Source organism: Molothrus aeneus, chromosome 5 (assembly GCF_037042795.1).
Source record: "Molothrus aeneus isolate 106 chromosome 5, BPBGC_Maene_1.0, whole genome shotgun sequence".
Taxonomy (NCBI): domain Eukaryota; kingdom Metazoa; phylum Chordata; class Aves; order Passeriformes; family Icteridae; genus Molothrus; species Molothrus aeneus.
In genome coordinates this window covers 2581671-2600804 of record NC_089650.1, presented here as the reverse complement: position 1 = coordinate 2600804, position 19134 = coordinate 2581671, and the positions used below count along the sequence as shown (strand labels likewise).

General features: G+C 38.0%; 1 protein-coding gene across 1 annotated transcript in view; it reads left to right on the top strand.

The window, feature by feature from the left end:
- Positions 1-17553, top strand: part of PIK3C2G (phosphatidylinositol-4-phosphate 3-kinase catalytic subunit type 2 gamma) — a 189138-nt gene extending 171585 nt beyond the window's left edge. Inside the window, exons 31-32 of the mRNA XM_066550141.1 lie at positions 11635-11760; positions 17127-17553. Of these exons, the coding sequence (XP_066406238.1) occupies positions 11635-11760; positions 17127-17279 (279 nt within the window). The 3' untranslated portion in view covers positions 17280-17553. The remainder of the gene's footprint in view (positions 1-11634; positions 11761-17126) is intronic.
- The last annotated feature ends 1581 nt before the right edge of the window (positions 17554-19134 follow it).

Sequence of the window (19134 nt, the reverse complement as noted above, 5' to 3'; positions counted from 1 at the left end):
GGACAGAGTAACTCCTTAGGGGTAGAGGGGAGGAGAAACAAAGCCAAGTTATGCTGAATCTCCTGCCAGTAAATGGAAAATGTTACTAGAATTCAGGAAAGCATGCGTAGGCGATGAATTCAGAACCAATTTTACGGGGGAAAATTTGCTAGAAGAAAAATAAACTCCTACAGTTCTTTGCAAAAGTACTTCCAGCTTTCCTTTTATAAAAGCTCTGAAGCTGTCATGTAGCACTCCTGGTGATTAATGATTCTGGGATAGCTGATACGTGGGTGACGAATTAGCAATCAGCTTTAGGCTTACACAGACATCCAGCCTCTTTCCATTGCGTGTACAAATTGCTTCCAAAAATGTTTGTGAGATGCAGTGGTTGAAATGTTTGGGGAAAAAAAGGTGAGAGCCAATTGATGGAGTCGTGGATGCTGAGAATTTTAGACTTTCTGTGCTGACTCTGACTCCCAGGAGACACTGCATTGGACCTGAGGTCATGGAGAAGCTTCCAAAATTGATTGATAGCACTGAGATTATGGGTGTATAGTTGGTTAGAAGTGTGTAATATCACAGGGTGGAAAACTTAGAGTTTGGGTTTTAGAATATAGCAATAAATATGCAGCAAGATGGAGGTTTTAGGATGGAGACAGGTTGTTCTTTACCTTCTTCACCCTTTTCTTCATGCCTTTGGGTGGTGTTTTGTAACTGGACACAAAAGTCTGCAGTGCAGACTTTGAGTAATTAGTTATTGGGTTAAAAGTGAAAATAATTTAGGTGCCATTTCTTAATTGAATAGTTTAGCCTTAAAAGACCTTGCAACAAGAGATAGTTGGCCATTTTGTGCCTTGCTAATGAAAGGCTGCAGAACTCCCTGCTGTGAGACTGTAACATTGATAAGAAATAATAAAAACCTGAGCCTGAATGCAAACTATTGTCTCAAATGCCTTCAATCCTGACCTCAACAGAGGTAGGAAAAGAAGCCAAAAACCAAAAGGCTGCCAAAAAAGCAGCCAATCTTTCCCAAGTCCAAAGAGATGAGGTCTAAGCCTGCAGCAGAGGGCTGTAGGGATGTTCCCACCTATAGCACAGGTGGATGCTCTGCTGCTTTTGCTGGGTTTTCTTTCAGTTTGAGCTGGGGAAGGATCAGGGATCTTTGTTCAGTCTTAGTTGGTTCCCATCATTCCTCTCACTAACTTTTACACTTTATGACTATCATTATATAGATTTAAATGGAAAATATTTACTGCCTGCCAGCAACACAGTGCCTGGCAGTGAAATAAAAGGCCACATTATCCTTTCAGAATTTTGTGAATGTGTACTGCCTTCCTTACTGCAGCCTACAGGGATTGGATGGGAGGTGCACAGGTAGACAAGGCAGGGATGGAAAACAAGTGGAAAAAAATCATTTTGAGCTGAACAAAGTTATCCAGAGAGTACCAGTGACAGAATTAAATCAGCAGCTTGGCTGATGGAGGGAGGTAACATTCAGATGAAGTTCTCCTTAGTCTGGCACAGGAAAACAAAATAAAAAGCCATGAGAAAGAAAGCTCTTGTGCTAACTTTAGCTTATAAAGAATTTGGATTTAATTTTATATTCATAGAAAATTCTTTTAAAGTGAAAGGAAATTAGCACGGATAAGCTATGTTCTCCTTGAGACTGAAAATTAGCTGAACACCTCTAAACAAAGGGTACTACAACTCAGCAGTACTTTAAATTGGAAAGAGATGAGGTCTGATTCTTGTGGCCCAGGGATTACTGTTGGATTCAAACATATTTGTTTTGAAAGGTGTTTGACAAATATGTTGTACAGAAAGTTCTGTTATTATTTCTTGTTAAACCCTTTAATCTGTCACAGTCACAGTACTGCCTCAGCTCTAAATTCTAACTGCTCATTTTTAAATAAGTAATTCCCTACATAGTTGATATGTGTTGAATAAGGAAAAAGAAATCAAAACAAAACAACAGTGAGTTCTGTTTAATAATATGAGTGATCTGGGAGATGAAGGTGAACAAAAATTAGATTTGCCACTGGTTGCAAATGAAGAAAACATTAAAAATAATAGTGCAGACAGAGCAAGATCAAGAGAATAAAAGTAATTTCCAGAACCCTACAACCAGCTTGGACAAATGAAAAATATTTCCTCAGGGAGGGAGAGATCTATATCCCACAGTAATGTGAAGATAAAACAAACCCACAGTGAGATATGAGGCTGCTACAAGAGATGCCAATGAGAAAGGCCAGATCCTGGTGTCATGGGGCAGAAATGAAGCAGTCCATCTTTATAAGGCTTTGATAGTAAACTATTTCTCTCAGGATGTTTTTTTAACTAGAATACAAGTTCAAAGAACAGCTCTCAGTAGGGTTGCTGGGGAGTGATTGAGTGATTCTTCAGGGGTGATTTATTGTTACTAAAACTTAGTTAAGAACAGACTAACAAGGACACGAGTCAATTGTGCAAATATTTAAGGGAGAAGACAGGAAGGTTCAGGAGGAATTATTTAGAACATTGAGCAAGAGCATAAGTAGAAGTAATGAGAGCTAATTAAGGAGCAGAAATTGCAAGCCTCATATAATAAAATGCTTTCTTACACAGGGAGATGGCATGCTGCAGAATAATTGAAAGAAAAGTGCAGGGAGATTGTACAGTTGGAGAAATTAAAGATAGGCATATACAGACTTTAGTAACTAATTAAGAAATTGAGAAGAAAAACAGTGCACAATGAAGCAAGGATCACAATCTCACTGTTTCTATACACATTTTTATATTCACTTACTGTCTTGGCCCAGGCAAGGAGAGAAAAGAATTTGTATGTGGCAAAAAGATAGAAACAGAACAATAGCCTTTGCTTGTGTTTCTTTTCTCAAAGGCTAATTTCCTTTCATGCCCTCTAACAGGCAGCAATGCTCTTAATCCTGACTGATTTCAAAAGGAAAGTGAAATGGGGATTTGTCTTTAGTATTTGTTCTCCTTTGTATTTTATTCAAAAGAAGAAATTCTGGGATCTATGTTTCTAAGGGTCAAAACAAGATCATTCTTATCTCAGCCGGTGTCACAGACTCTGTGACTAAATATTCATCTGAAAATTAAGTGTTCCAAGCACAGCAATAATACAGGGTTGAAAGCAATGGAATTTAGTTTCTATATGGGCTTGGTGGTAATTCTGAGATAAAAGCTTCAGAGACTTGTTCATGAAATCTGCTCTCTGCATTCTACATCCTACACCAATATTGCTTATCCACAGGATAATACAGTTTTAAAGCATTCCTGACCCTTGATTTCTCTCATCTATGCAAAAAAAAAACAACAGTGGAATTAATTGTCTTAAAATAGTAATGCAACATATGGTTCAGAAATCTAGAACATGTTACCTTTTCTCTCAGAAAAAACCAACTTCTGTGTGATTCTCTCTCAGATTTTTTACTGGAAGTTGTACATTTATTCCATGCATTCCCACTTCTGCTTTATATTCTGTTTTTCAGCCTTGGCAACTTTTTTATACCCACATGGTGCCATGTGGAGCACACAGGAATGGAGTCCCAAATATCAGTGCAGGGTCAGAAGTTTGTCAGAGTCAGGAGCTGGAGTTAAGCTCTGAGTGAGTTGGGTACAGCCACAACCCAGTCTGTGATGTCTCCATTGCTTGTTCAGAAACAGAAATAAACACATGCAAAGTTGTGTCATTTCTTGCTGGAGTGAAATTCTAGTCCTCCTTGCTGCCGTCAATGGTCTCTAAAAGGCAGTATACTGTTTTATGATAGTTACAAAGTGTGGTTGTGCAGATTCTTCCCCATTTCATTTGGGATTATGTCTGTCCTTATCTCCTTTGGATCATCGGGACAATAATTTATTCTTTTTCAGTGGGGCATCAGAGATAAATCTCAGTGTATTTCTTCAACTTTCTGGGTTTCAGGGCTCTATAGAAATAAAGGCTTGGGAGAAAAACCTGTGTGACCTTATGGGTATCCTCGCTTTCATTATACTTACTTCATTTAAGCAGAGATAGATGGGCTTTCCTCTTAAATGACTGAAGCAGATCAGAAATATTATTCATAATTCTTAGAAAGCCCTGAGTCTTTTGGGATCCAATCTGTTTTCCAGAACTGTCTCCTTAAATTAAAAAAATCACAAATTAATTTTTTTAAATATTTAACAAATAATTCCTGTTCATTTTGGAAGTCCCACTGTCTCTGTGCCTTGCGATCAGTTTGAAACTGAGATGTTTACCTCTGTGATGTGCTGGAATCACATTTCCATCTCATTGTGATGGATCAGCTGCCTGACCAGGCTGTTCTGAATACCATGAATTATCTTGCCTGACCTGATCATTCCAGAATGGACCATTTTCCCCCCAGTTTCCAGCTCCATACACACCTTTTGTCACTGCTGGTGACGCGAGCAGCAGGATCCGTCTCAGCTGGGGCCAGGCACCAATGTGGGGGCAATTTAACCGAGCCAAACCAGATGCCCACAATGTGACAGAGTGAATCTCTTGCTGGTCTCCCTCCTTGACAGGGTTATTTTTTTTCCCATTTGACAGCCAGGAGACCTTGGAAAGGGTTGGTTGTTGGTTCACTCTTTAGAAATGTTTTGTCTCAGGATGGCTCTAACCCTATTTTTCCAGCCCAGTTGTCCCCTCAGGAGTGCTGCAGAGCCAGCTGTTCCAGCCAGGCTGCTCCAGTCCTGCCCACTCTGCTGCAGGCAGGTTGATGAGGATGCTGAAGGTTTTGGACATAAGCTATATTTGGATATTCAAATCAATAATGTGGATAGAGCATCTTTGCATTTTTAGCATGGGAAATGACAAAGCCATCTGGAGGCTCACTCCATGGACACTGCCAGCTTTCCAAAAGGTAGAAGATGCCTGCTCAAAAAAAGAAAGATTTCCAGAATTTCCCTGACAGCAAAATATTTTTATTGCCCTGCATTAACTTGAGATTAATTAATTTCTTCTTTGCTTGCCTTGCCACTGACCTCCATGGCAGTGATCTTCTGCCTTTATGTACATACCCAGATAAACGGAAAAAAACTGGGATCAAAAAATGTAATAAAATAAAACTGCTGTTGAAAAAAAGCAGTTCAGTATTTTCAAATTTTAGGTGAAAAAGGTGGTTGTTTGGGAAAAAAAAAAATACCATATTTGTGCAATTGCTTTTGACAAGTTGCCTTCTTGTTTTGTCTTGCCAATAGCAGAGAGTGCAGAGTGCACCATAGTGGTGGAGTGGATTATCTTCTTCTGTAATTATTATTTAATTCCTGCAAATGGTATTTTATTTTTCATTTCCTTCAAAGCAATTTGGGGATATTTTGTGAGAAGGAAATGAAAAGCTCAATAGCAGGGTGGAATAGAGGTGTTCATGGTTTGGGATATGCAGAGCTCAAAGGAAGAACAAGCAAAGGTCTTGGATAGCACTTTAGGATTTGGGAAGCTGTTGGAGTTCTGGATATTGAGAATTTCAGACTTTCTGTGCATATAGTCTCTGCCTCCCAAGAGAGCACTGCATTTGACCTGAGGCCATGAAAAAAGCTTTCAAAATTAATTAATAGCACTGAAATTACAAGTGTGTAGTCGATTAGAAGTATATCATATCACAAAGTAGAAAACTTAGGTTTGAGGGTTTAGAAAATAGTAATATATATGTGAAGCAAGATGAAAGTTTTTCAACAGAGACTAGTTCTTCTTCTCTACCGTCTTCTTCATAAGTTTAAGTAAAATCTTGTAATTAGGCAGAAAAGTCAGCTTTGCAGACTGTGAGTAATTAGTTATAAAGTGAAAATAATTTAAGTATCATTTGTTAATTAGATAGTTTAACCTTAAAAGACCTTGTAAAAAAAATAGTTACCTATTTTGTGCCCTATTATTGCAATACTGCAGGTAGCAACAGCACAGCCACCCATTCACCCAGCAATCCCCTTTTTTCCTGAAGTTTATATATCATTAATCTGCCTTTGAAGGAACCTCTTGCTTTGTAATACTAATTTCTCAGCTCTTTAAGCTCAGAAGTAGCCCAGAGGATGTTCTCTTTTTCCTGAGGCAGAGGCTGTTTGCTAATTAAGCTGCAGCTCTGAAAGACAGGGTTTATCCTTCCTCTGCTGAGTGGCACAGGGACTTGAGGGAAGTGGAAAACAGCAGCACTGATGGCTCCTCCAGTTCCTCACTGGTTTTAATTTAGTCTAGAGGCAGCCAGTAATTTACAGAGGTTACTGCAGTGCAAGGATGATTTCTTCTCTGGATTTTTTTCTAATCCTCCTTTATTGTATGATAATCAAATCCACCTAATGTCTACAGATAATATATAGACATTTTGTCTTGTTGAAGGTTTTTCCTAACCACTCACTATAGTGGTTTGCTTTTGAAAGGTGTATGGAAAACTTGATATTAACGATTATGGAATATTTTGTAGTCCTTTCTTCACCATGTAAATAAATTCTCACAGCAGTGTATGTAAGAGAACAACATAAGGATGGTAAAGGATAGGGAGACTAAGAAAAATACTGGAAAACATGAATTATTTTTATTTGCAGCTGAAATAGGAGTCTTTCTAATGCCTGGATATCTTCTTTATTTTATTTTTTTTTTCCATTGAAGAAAAGGAAGAGAGAAACTGAGATTTAAAAATGTCAAGGAAATGAATTTTTGGGGGGAATAAAAGTAGTTATATATAGACGAGGAAAGATGTCATTAGTTAATACAAGTTAGTTGATCATTAGTTTTTACTGTCAAGATTGTTGAAAATGAAAAATGGGAAAAAGAGAACAGCAGCTGGAACTATCAAATGTTCAGGAGCCATCAATCTGTTCCTCTCTAGGACAAAAGGTGATCTGCATGTCTAGCACTAACAGAAACTGATGACATGATTTAAATTTGAGGCAAAAGTCACCTAAAAAGAAAATTTTATGTCACTTAGGAAGTGAGTTTTAAAAAGTTTTACAATAAATTATCCTTAAAATGAGTATTTTAAAAATCATATGAGAATAGATCAATATTCATATTGGATGCTAAATCACTGAATAGTTGAATATATGGCAAATTTTGCAGTAGTTATGCCTATAGTAATACTAAGAAGGATTCTTCTGTGAGGAGAGTTATGGATGATTAATAATGATCAGGGGAGAAAAGTCATTAGGATAATATATTTCTTGTGTAAAAATTAATTGAATTTCATCCATTATTTCCCAGCCACAGCTACTATATTTAAAATTAAATTGTAGAGAATGTAACACATCTGTGTGGGTTTCTGGAAGCAAATACCAACTTGTTTTGGAAAATAAAACTGGAGTGGAAAATGGAACACAGTCATAACAGATACAGGCTGTGTATGTTAGGTTTTCAGCATTGAACTAGAGGTATGGAAAAAGTAAATCCAGAGTTTTAATTTCTCTCTCTCATTCTTAAATAATTTCACCACATTCTTCCTGACTTTAGAAGAAAATAACATTTCCAAAGTAAAATCCTTTTTAAACATAAATACAAGCAATAGTAACTGAGCTCCTTTAGAAACATCTGTCATTATCAAGGTCAACTAGGCTGGTCATTCTCTGAGAAAATAGATCAATCATCACTTGGTTGTACTTGAAGAAAAAAAATACAGTCAGTTTCTAAATTCAATTTGAGACAACTTCTAAATTCAGATTTTTTTATTGGCAGATCAAAATCACTGGGGAATTTTGTGGGCTTTTTGTCCCTAAGCATATCAAGAGAACCCATGGCATTTTTGTTGGGAGCTTGGTTTTATACCTTTACAGCCTGACAGATTTTTATAGCTTGGATTTATTTGCAAGCAAACACAATAAAAGATTTAAGACAGTAATTTAAATTGTGAGTAACTTCTTCTGAAGAAAGTAAAAATCCTTTATTTTTGGGTTAATAAAATGACTACAGAATTAAAAAATAGAACACAAATAGAACTCAATTTAAAACTTTAAGCTTTTTCTGTTTGCTTGATCACAAGTGCATTCAAGCTATAAAGGTTTTGCAGAGAAAAGTGCAAAATGGCTTTCCCAAGGTACCCTTTGATTTTTATTTTTTTTTCCTAGCCTGGACTATGGACAGAAATCAGTCATTTTTTTAATCCTTTAATAATAAAAAAGAGGGGGTTTGCTGGGTTTCAGAACTACTTATGAACCTGGTAGAAATATCATTCTGTTTCTATAATGAACTCAACCAGAACAGGTCCTCTGGTGCAAAGAGAGAAATTCCACCTGAACATAGAGAAAAATTTCTTTCCTGTGTGGGTGACCATGCACTGGAACAGATTGCCCAGAGAGGGTGTGGAGAATCCCTCCCTGGAGATGTTCCAGAACCATCTGCACACACTGCTGTGCCCTGTGCTCTGGGATGACCCTGCCTGGGCAGGGAGGGGCCAGATGATCACTGTGGGTCCTTCCAGCCTGACCCCATCTGGGATTCTCTGGTTTTGGTCAGGTGTTCCTCATGTTTACTACATTTACAAATAAGCCAGTGCAGTCTGAGTTAGAAGTGATTACTAAATGTGATATGGTAATATGACAGAAGTCATAATCCTTAGTAAGAAAAATATCTCTGATGTTTTCTCCATTTTTCCTTTATTCTCTATTCTCCTTTAGTTCAGTGCTCAACTCAGAAGCCCTGGAAAAGAATTAGTTTGCCCAAAACTTGGGGGGTTTTTGCCTGCTATTTCAGTTGTCTTAAAACTGTTTAGTTCAAATTCCACCTACTTATGATTTAAAAAGAGATTTTTGCCATGTTAATGCCAGTCTTGTTTTTGCACTATTGCAGTCAAACTTCCCCTATCACTCCTTGCTCCTGCAGGGAAGTGTTTATCAAAGTACAACTTTCCACTGTAAGTCTTGCCTCAAGAAATCCTGTGGCTAAGTAGGCTCTTCACAAGAAAAAAAAATTCAGCACTTATGCCAATCAAAAGACAAACCAGCAAAAACTCATCATATGAGCTCCCCATACTCTGCTCTTGTACGGCTAGGGCTGGTTTAAAACTGCTCTTAATGTGGAGTTTTGAATGATTAGTGCATGGTGGGACAGAGTCTTTAACAGCTGGAGTCCTTCATTAGATGGATTGTGCTGTGTCAGGAGGCAGGGGAGGGCAGCTGACAAGTGGAGAACCTGATCTGGCTGGGAGAGTGCTCAGCTGAAGCTTTTTTGATTGTTTGATGGCATAACAGTGCCACTGCAGATGGAGAATTGGGACAGCAGTGGGATTTGGAGTGGCCTGTTTGCCTTTCCTCAGCACGGGAAGAGGAAGGGGGAAAATGTCACCTGTAAAGTTGGGGAGAAAAAAAACAACAATCAGAACTACGATGTCTACTTGGAATTCAAGTGGCTGCTCATCAAATTGCCTCTAACAGTCTGACTGGCTGATTGCCACTATTCATGAAAAGTGGCTTTATTTCAGCTCTGAAATATCCCAGAGCAGCAGCTCTCCCCTTGAGTTTTCCCATCTGAATCACTCAAATGTTCTCCTTTAATTTTCTCTCTTGACCCTCTCCTTCCCCTCACCTCTTTCAACACCTATTTATCTACATTCAGAGGGATAGTGTGGAAGTAGTTTTCAGTCCATCTCATATAGCCAAAACACTGCTGCAAAGGGCCTTCCTTAAATTTTGGGAGGAATCAGCTGACAGGGGAAGGTTAGTTGGCTGAAGGCAGGGTAACAGGACAAATCTCAAAGGCATAGTGACAATTTTATGTGACTTCTTTTCAGTTAATCACATCTGGACAGTTAATCACTTCTGGACACCCAGGTCCTGTTAAACCACATTACCTTTGGAGCCTATCACCTCAACCTGGTTCCTTTCTTTGTCTGAAACAACTAAAATCAGCTGACCTTCAAGTTACAGTGATGTTTACCTATTCATTGAGAAGTGAAGAGCTTGATTGCACTCAGGTGTGATCCTGATTGCTTGGACTGGTACTTCAGGCTGCATTTCATTCTCCCTCCTGATTTTTTAGAGATGCTCAGTTTACTGTTACTTATAATCCTCAATTCAAGTTTTAGTACAGTCCTAGATCAACAGAGATGAGCTTTCAATTGGACAGTGTAAATTGTAAATAAATCTTGCATTAATGATGTGGCAACCCATCCCAGGAAAATACCCTTTCATTCCATTGCCCTTTAATGTCTCTCTTTTGTTGGCCATTGAATCCCATCCAGCTCAATCCCATGGGTATTTTAAGTCAGATGTGCTTTGGGGAACTTAGCAATAGGAATATTAATCACTCCCATAGTGCTGACAATCTGTAATGGTTTGAGTGGGGCATCCTTTGATGCTGTGTGGTGTTAATGATAGCAATAATGAGCTTTGCAGTTGACCACATCATTTGCCTTGAAGGATCATTTCAGATAACAAAAAAACAGAGGTTTTTGTGCAAGAACTGGTTGTTCACACACACAAGCACCATTTTCCTTCCCAATAGAGAAGTTATTTATTGCTAGGAGACAGCAGTTTCTTCCATCCCAGGGATAGTTGTTGATAATGCTGTAGAAAGCCCCATATTTCCAGCCACATGTTGTGAATAATCAAAATCTGAGAAATTACTTCATTCTGAGCCAGGTGTAAAATTACAACAGGAGCTATAAATGCAAGAGCCTGTATAATCCTCTGGGTTCATTGGTTCCAAATGTTTTAAGTTCTCTTCTTTTTGCCTGTATCTTATTTGCATCCTGTCACTGGATTGCCTGGGAGCTGACAGGTGAGCTTCCTGTCTAAAATGCTGATTATATGATTAAAATTACTGATATTTTAATACACCCCATTTTGTGCTTTCTGACTGTATGCTGTGTAACCAGCATAAGGGTTTGTACTCAATTATGACCCAAGCATTAAGTGACAGGTGCTGGCAGCATGCCTGCTCCACACTTTTTCATTTTTATGTTTCTTGTGTGTTTTTTCAAAGCCTCAAGCAATACAATGTGTTTTCTGAGTAATTGTAATGCTGCTTTAGGAATAACTTTAGCACTCCTCAGAAGTTATCAAAAAATTCTCCACCCACCAGCACTGGCTGATGACTGAGCCTGGTTAATAGATTGTCTCTGATCTGGAGTTGCTACCATAGAAGATGGACTATGTGGAATATAATTCAGTAACCTGAACTGGAAAATTAGAGAGATTGCAGCTGTGTGATGGGTGAGATGGGAAAGGCTGTTAAAAGAATCCTGTCCTGCCCATATTGCTGCAGGAAATGCTCCTGGGTTCTCTTTAGTAATATGTTTTACAAAACACCCTTAGAAACAATTGGCTCTCCCCATATCAGCACTGATACTTGGGGGTTAAAATCAATAGGAGCTTACTGTTTAAATCCAGTTTCTGTACCTTGCTCTAGAAAGTGGAAGGGCTGGACTTTGTATCAGATTAAGATGAGTTAGGGTAGATTGAGGCTTAAGGGTTTTTCCATCAGAATGTAAATATTAAAGATAGACAATTTTATCTTGTCTTTGTATATTTTAATTTTTATTTTCCTGATTCTATTTTAAGCTGAATTCTAATAATTCTTGTTATTCCACTAGCACTCCAATTTAGCCCAGAGAATACTTGAGAATGTAACTTGTTTCTGTGTCTACTAAAAGCTCAGATATCATTTGGTGCTTTTTTATTTGTTTTCTTTGCTACAACGTGGGCATTCATATTTGTGACCTTTTTGTTTTCCAGCACCTCCCAGATGGCTGTGCCCCAAGTGCACATGCTGAATTTTATCTTCTGCCAGACCCTGGTGAGGTCAGTCGAAGGAAAACAAGGACAGCTCCAAAAGGCTCTGACCCTACTTTCAATGAACTTGTGAGTTCCCTTCACTTCCTTCCACCCTTTCTTGTTTCACAGAATCCCAGAATGAGTCAGGCTGGAAGGGCCCACAGTGGGCACCTGGTGCCACCTCCCAGCTCCAGCAGGGCCATCCCAGAGCACATGGCACAGCAGTGTGCCCAGATGGGATATCTCCAATGAAGGACACTCCACACCCACTCTGGACAATCTGTTCCAGTACTCAATCACTGCACATGGAAGTTCTTCCTCATGTTCAGGTGAACCTTCCTGGGTATCTGTTCCTCCTGTTGCCTCCTGTCCCATTCTGGGCCCTGCAGAGCAGAGCCTGGTGCATCCCTTGAGCTTTTCCTGTGGACGCTGGCAGACCTGGATGAGGCTCCCTCTCAGCTGTCTCTTTTCCAGGGTGAACAGGCCCAGATCACTCAGCTTTTTCTCATGAGAGAGATGCTCCAGTGCCTCACCATCTCCACAGCCCTTCCCTGGACTCACTCCAGGAGTGCCCTGCTTTTCTGGGTCTGTTGAGCCCAGAGCTGGACACTGCTCTCCAGATGTGCCTCCCTGGGGCTGGTTAGAGGCAGGATCACCCCCCTCAACCTGCTGTCAGTGCTTTTCCTAATGCACCCCAGGACCCTTTTTGGCCGTGAGGGCACACTGCTGGCTCATGGACAGCCTGTTGCCCACCAGGACCCCCAGGTCCTTCCCAGCAGGTCACCCATAACCCACACAGGTGCAACTTGTTTTATTTGCTTTGCCCACTCTTGAAATAAAACAACAATACAGCATTTTAGCAATGAGGATGACCAAAATGAAGGAATGTATCACAAAAAGGGACAACTGTCTGTTTTGCACCTTTCTCAGAAGTGAAACAGTGTCTTTTAAGCCTCTCTCTTCAGGAAAGCAGCTGGATTGTTCACAGTGCTCTGTCTCACCCCATAACCACAGTTACATGTTAGCCAAATGAGACCAAGCATCATTGCACCATAACCCAGCAGTTCTGAATGCAGATATGCACAGTAGCATGGAAAGTATTAATTGAATGGTTGCTGTTATTCAAATTAACATTTGAAAATTGGTTGTCACTGTCCTAAATGATAACACAAGAATAAATAGCCAGGTTCTTTTTATGTTAAAATGCCATCAGTTCACAGCTATATATGATTATTTCACACACCACTGAAGTGCTCATGCCTCTGGGGTGAAAGGAAACATTTGTATGGAGAAACATTTATGGCAGAATGGGAAGTGGTATAAAGTGTGTTCATTTGTAAGGGCCGATGAGATTGAAACAGTAGGTGGGATTGGAGAATACAATTATTGCATGTAATAAATCTCCTAAAGATCTCAAAGTAATTTACAAAGCTCTTTCAGCAGGCTATGAAGTAGAAGGCATGGAAAATATTACCACTCCACCCTGTTTCACAGATAAGATATGATAAAACTTAGGTTAGTCAGCAGAGTCTGAGTGCTTATCTCTTAGTTTCTCACTCCTGGAGTTCTAATATTTCTCCTTTCTCACATCTGTTAATTACAAAAGTTGCCTGCTTACACTGATGACTTCCAGCATTCTGTAAGAAGGCTCCCTGAGTAGTATTGCTGCTCACAGCTGAGGCAAATTTCCCTCCCCACAGTGGAATAACAAGGAAGTAGGCTTTATTTTTTTGTTCTTTCTTTTTTTTTTTTTTTTCCTATCAGAGTGGAATGAATCTAATTAATCTGTCTAAAGAAATTCCTTTACATTTAAAGGACACTTAAAGCACAGGAACATAATACAATTATATCATAACATTCATTGTAAGGTATCCAAAATGGGCAACAGATAAGAGCCAGCCAGCAACGCTGGAAGACAATTATCTTTCAAATTGTACTTAGATCCTTTTGAATGCAATGAAATCCAAAATCCTGTCTGCAGTCAGTCAGTAGTCACTGGGAGGAGATTTAATTGTGGTTAACAAGTATTCCACCACCATTAAAAGAAATTCCATGAAAACTTTAATGTCCTTAATCAAAACTGAGAACCTCCTTCCCAGATGCTCAATCTTTTTCACTGGGAAGTGCTAATCACAGTGGGGACATATGGTTCCACTGAACCTGGCCATTTCCAACCCGATGCCTGTGCTTTAGCAGCTCTGCTCCTCCATATGTGATGTCATTCTGGATGCATTTTCTATCCAAGGCTGGTAGACTGAGGCAGAAGCCGCCCCAGGGAAGAAAAAGTACTAAAAATATAAGTCAGCTGTCTCTTAAGTTAGTTACTGTCCAAAACACTGTGTACAGAAATATTGTAGCCTTTTTTATGAGTTTATAAGTTTTTATTAAATCCAAATGGCTGGAAGGAAGCTGTATATTAATTTCTTTCTTTGTTCCAGACTGACAAAAATCTGAAATGTGCTTCTCTTGGGTATTTTTGATTTTAGTTTTGTACTTCTATTGCTTATGACTGCCTACAGCAAATTATCAACATTGCAAAACTGCTTTTTATGTTTGTTTTTTATTCGTGTGTGAGAGTGAAGATGCGAAAGTCCAGGAGGGCTGGCAATAAAATGAGTTACAGCAAATGTTTTGGAGTGGCTTTTAGCAAACAAGTCCTTTTCTCCTGCGCCTGTATCTGGATTTTGGAATTTGTAGCATTCACAATAGGAAATGTTATATTGGATTAAGTGGTGGGGGAGAAGAAGAGGAATAATACAGAGAAATGGAATAATACAAAGAGAAAATGAAGGCAGAGCAGCCCCAGCCAGTGCGATGGAAAGGGAGGAGGGGAACTGCACCAGGAGCCATGGCCACTCCCTCAGCACCATGCATCAAAACTACCTTGGATTAATTACCAAATCTAGGAACTGTGCCATGGCTACCTAAGAAGAAGCAACTGTCCCTCATTTGTGATTAAAATGTCATTAGACTCCTGTAGGTCAACAGTGTTTCTCTTTTTTGGAGCCAGGAGCAGTTGAATTCCAGCCCTAACTGTCCCACTGGTTCACTGCATGGCCACACATAACTCACCTCCATCTGATCTATCTATGTAAAAGGCAGGCAAATATTCTCACTGCACTGTCATTTCAGGACTTAACTGTTCCCAAATTCTGGCAGGTGGCATTTGTTTTATCCACTAATTATTTTTTTTATCCACTAATCCACTCTAATTCAGCCTTCTCCAGACCTTTCTTCTGTCCCTCCATCCTGATAATAATATATACCTTACTCCAGCTGAATTTGCAGTACCATTTTAGAAACAGTTTACTGGGATCATTTGAAAACCACCCACCCTGCACTGCAAAAGTTGCATTGCTCAAAGATTAAAGCCTCTTTTTGGCCAACGAATAAAAGTTGTTCATTACCCCAGTTCAGTTTCTTAGCATTTACAGATGATATGTGTAGTTTTTGGTGATTTAAAGCAACAGCTGGTACCTTTAATATATTGGCAAAAAGCAAGGCAGCTTTCTTTGGTAACATTAGCATCGCCTCAGTGTCAGATCACAGATTTATTCTAAATTGTATTATGCTTACTGTGCCTGTCCTTGCTTTTCAGATTTTCTTCATCATCTCACTTTTATTTCAGTGAGTGAAAAAGAAGCTGTGAAATTTGTAATTCACAGACAATTTGGCAAAATAGGTGCAGTAAACATGAAAACCAAAAAGCAGCAGGTGCCAATTTCATGCTAGCCATCCCAAACTATTATTTCCAAAGGTTTTTAAATGGAAAAGGAAATGTTAATCCCCTGGCAAGACCTTTCTTGGTCTTGTTGGTGCTTTCTGTGAGAGTTGCCTGGTGTCCTGTCCATTCCATGCTCCCTGTGAAATTCCTGCAGTTGGAAGTGGAAGTATAGAGGGGGTTCAGCAGTCCATCCACAGAGATCCAAGTTGTAGGGGCTCAGTCTGCCTTTCCTCCTCTCCAGCAGTGCCTTGGGTACAGATTCCATAGAAAATCCAAGCAGAAAAATGCCTTTTTTAGGCAGTTTCAGTTTCCCGTTGTCCTGAAGTGAGAGAATGTCATCACATTTGCTTTTCAAACAGCACAGAGAGATTAAAACTTAAAGGGTTTTTCCACTGCTACTAAAATAGCAAAAACATTTCCAGCCATACAAATTATAGCTTAAATAGACTTCTTTTAAGGGAGTTTACCTTTCAGGCCTGCACTGAGAGCATTCCCTCACATTTTATCACCTCACGGGCACTTCAGTCAGCAGATTTTATTGATGCAAAGACTGAAGCATGGGAATCTGTTCTGAGTGCAGCTGACTTTTGTTAGGTTATTGCTCCAGATTGTTTGGGGTTTTTTTTTAATTCAGAAAATACACCATTATAATTTCATACTTAATCCCAGTGTGTTCTCAGAGCATTAAGGTAATTTAAAAGCTATTTTAAATTTATAGGCATTAGTAATTTTTTAAGAGATACTAAATTACTGTCTCATTTATTTTGAGAAGTATCAACAGCACTTCTGGAGTATCAGAAACATCTAAATTTAGTAACTTCCATTTGCTGAACTGGGTCTAATCTTTTCCAGTTTTCACAGGGAAAATTATGAATACTGATTTTTTTTTTCTCTCAAGCATTGCTCAAGACAGGTTCCAGATTTATTCTAAAATAATATTTTTTAATATTATTATGTAATATTTTATATATATTATAATATATATAAAATATATAGACTATATAATATATACACAACATAGTATATATAACATATAATGATATATAGTGTATATATAATATTATATTAAATATCATATATTATGTATTATATATTAAAATATATTATATATTGATATATAATATATACTATATAATATGTATTATATATAATTTTAAATAGATATAATATATATACTATATAATATAGTGTATATATATTATAGATAACACATAACAGATAACATATATTTATAACATATATTTAACAGATAATATATAATAATAATATATATATAATCATATAACATAATATATATTTTAAATTATATGTATTTTATATATATAATACTGTGTATATTATATCTGGTATATGTATCTAATAATTGTATAAGATATATATAATTATATATAGTATATTATTATATTGTATATAACAATTATTATGTAATTTAATGATTTGAAATAATATTTATTTTAAAATAATGAGATCTCACAAGCCTAAGCTCATGATTTTAAGGTAAAATCTCTTTAAATGAATGAGACAAGGTCAAATGTATTTCTGAGGCAAATTTACTAAGTTAACTGAATTTGGCTCATGGTTAATAACTTACTATTCTGGATAGAAGTTTAAAGCAATTATCACAAAATTGGATTAATCATCATCCTGTGTGCTGCATTGAAGTGCTTTGCCTGTTACATAAATTAACAAATTTGTGTGTTTTATTCTGTTTCACTCTGTATGATTTCAGATTGTCTATGACAGAGTCCCAGAGCTCCAAGGCCGTGTCCTGAAGCTTGTGGTGAAAAGCAAAGGAGCATTTGTGGGAGCTGTTAACATTCAACTGAGCAGTGTCCAGTTCAATGAAGAAAAGTGGTACCCACTGGGAAACAGTGTAATTTAAATGTTCTCCAAGATGATTCAATTATTTGCCCACTAATGTTTCTTTATCTCATTTCCCAGGGTACATTTTGTCTCAGTTGCCCTTGAGAATAGGCAGTCATCTGCTGAGCACATATCCTAACATTTCTAACCATTAGGCTGTTGTCTTAGAAGTGCCACAGATTCCTGCTAGTGTTAGTTTAAGGAATCACATCCTAGCAACATGCAGAAACTGCTTATACAGCAATGAAGGGCTTGGTTTTGTTAATATTAAATAGTACTGTAAAAATACTGAATCCTGTACACATCAGTGTGTGGGGGCTCATTCTTCACCCATTTATTCCACTGACTGTGTTGAAACAATGCTGATAATGCTGTAATTATCATCACTACCTGTGATTTCACCAGAAATCCATGGGATGGTTTATATATTTCATGTATATTTCAGATGTCCAGCAAATTTCACATTAAATCTTACCCAATCAATACTTTGGTTTTTTAAGAACTTTAAAAGTTTTGATACAATGCAACATTTAATCCAGGATATTAATTTGTCATTAATATATGTCATTGTTTCTTTTATTCTGACATCCAAGAAACAGATGTAACTTGGTCATTGGTGTGAGTAAAGAAGAAGGGAAAAGCTAATGTTCATGAATAAGGAGAATATATTGAATGTGAGCTTTCAGTGGGGGATTTATTGAAGATCATGATACCACAGATATTTGTTCAGCAGTCTTCCCACATTGCACTCCTGTGCTGCATAAGGGGCTCAAGTCAATACATGCATTAAATAGACCTCAGGGCTATAAAATATATGTTGATCTATTAAATAATGAACATGGGTGGTTCCTTTAAGTTCACAGATGCTAATTATGGGCTCTGTTTTTCTCTAATTTGAGGAAGCACTTAAGCACATCTTTAAGCATTTGACATGTGAGCAGCCACAGTGAACTGTCCATTGTTGCCAGACCCACTGACCATGTAAATAAACCTTTCCAGGGCCAGGGGCACATTTTTAAGGCACAGGAGATGTGTTGATTTGTGATCTGATCTGCTGTAAATTTTAAATTACCATATACTGGACAGATCTGACATTTCTCCTACCAGGTGGAAAACTGGTCAACAGAGGGGTTATAATCCCAGAAGTGAAGGTAATTGCCTTCTTCTCCCAAAGGACATTTACATCAGTCTTCAGATATATAAAGTTGTGTAAAGCTCCTGAAGTGGGTCTTGGACTGTTAGCTAGGAAATTAAATAAGCTGAGTTTTTCTCAGATCAAACCAATGGACTTAATCAGGTTTTATCTGAAAATTCTTTCCCCAGTCAAACTGGTGCACTAAGATCCTCCTCAGTAAGGGGAGGTGAGGGGAACTCTGTTGGAATATTAATATTATTAGTCTATTCAGAGCTGTAAGAAACTGTAAAATATTTACCACATGCAAGGGGCATTGGCTGGCACACAGAATATCATCACTACAAAGATCTGGACACCGAAATTTTATGCTGTAGGCTCTCCTGGGAAACATATCAAGTGCCTTGTCATTCAAGCACAGAAAACACACTGAGAGCAGCTTACAAAGTTACCAAATTACCTGACCTTACAGTTCAATATTGATTTTAGATTCCTCTTAGTCTACTGTCTCAGTTTCCTTATTAAAACTATAATGCAGTTTTCTAATAGTGCTATTTCCTGCGACATTTTCTAACCCTTGTTTACCACATGCCCTGATTTTCCATTTTAGAACAACATTAAATAAAACAGCATTAGAATAGCAATAAATAAAAAAAGCATTACAAAGCATTATCAGAACGGTCTGCAAACTTAAGCCATAGTGTTTGATATTAAAGGAACTTGTCAATATAACATCCTTTTT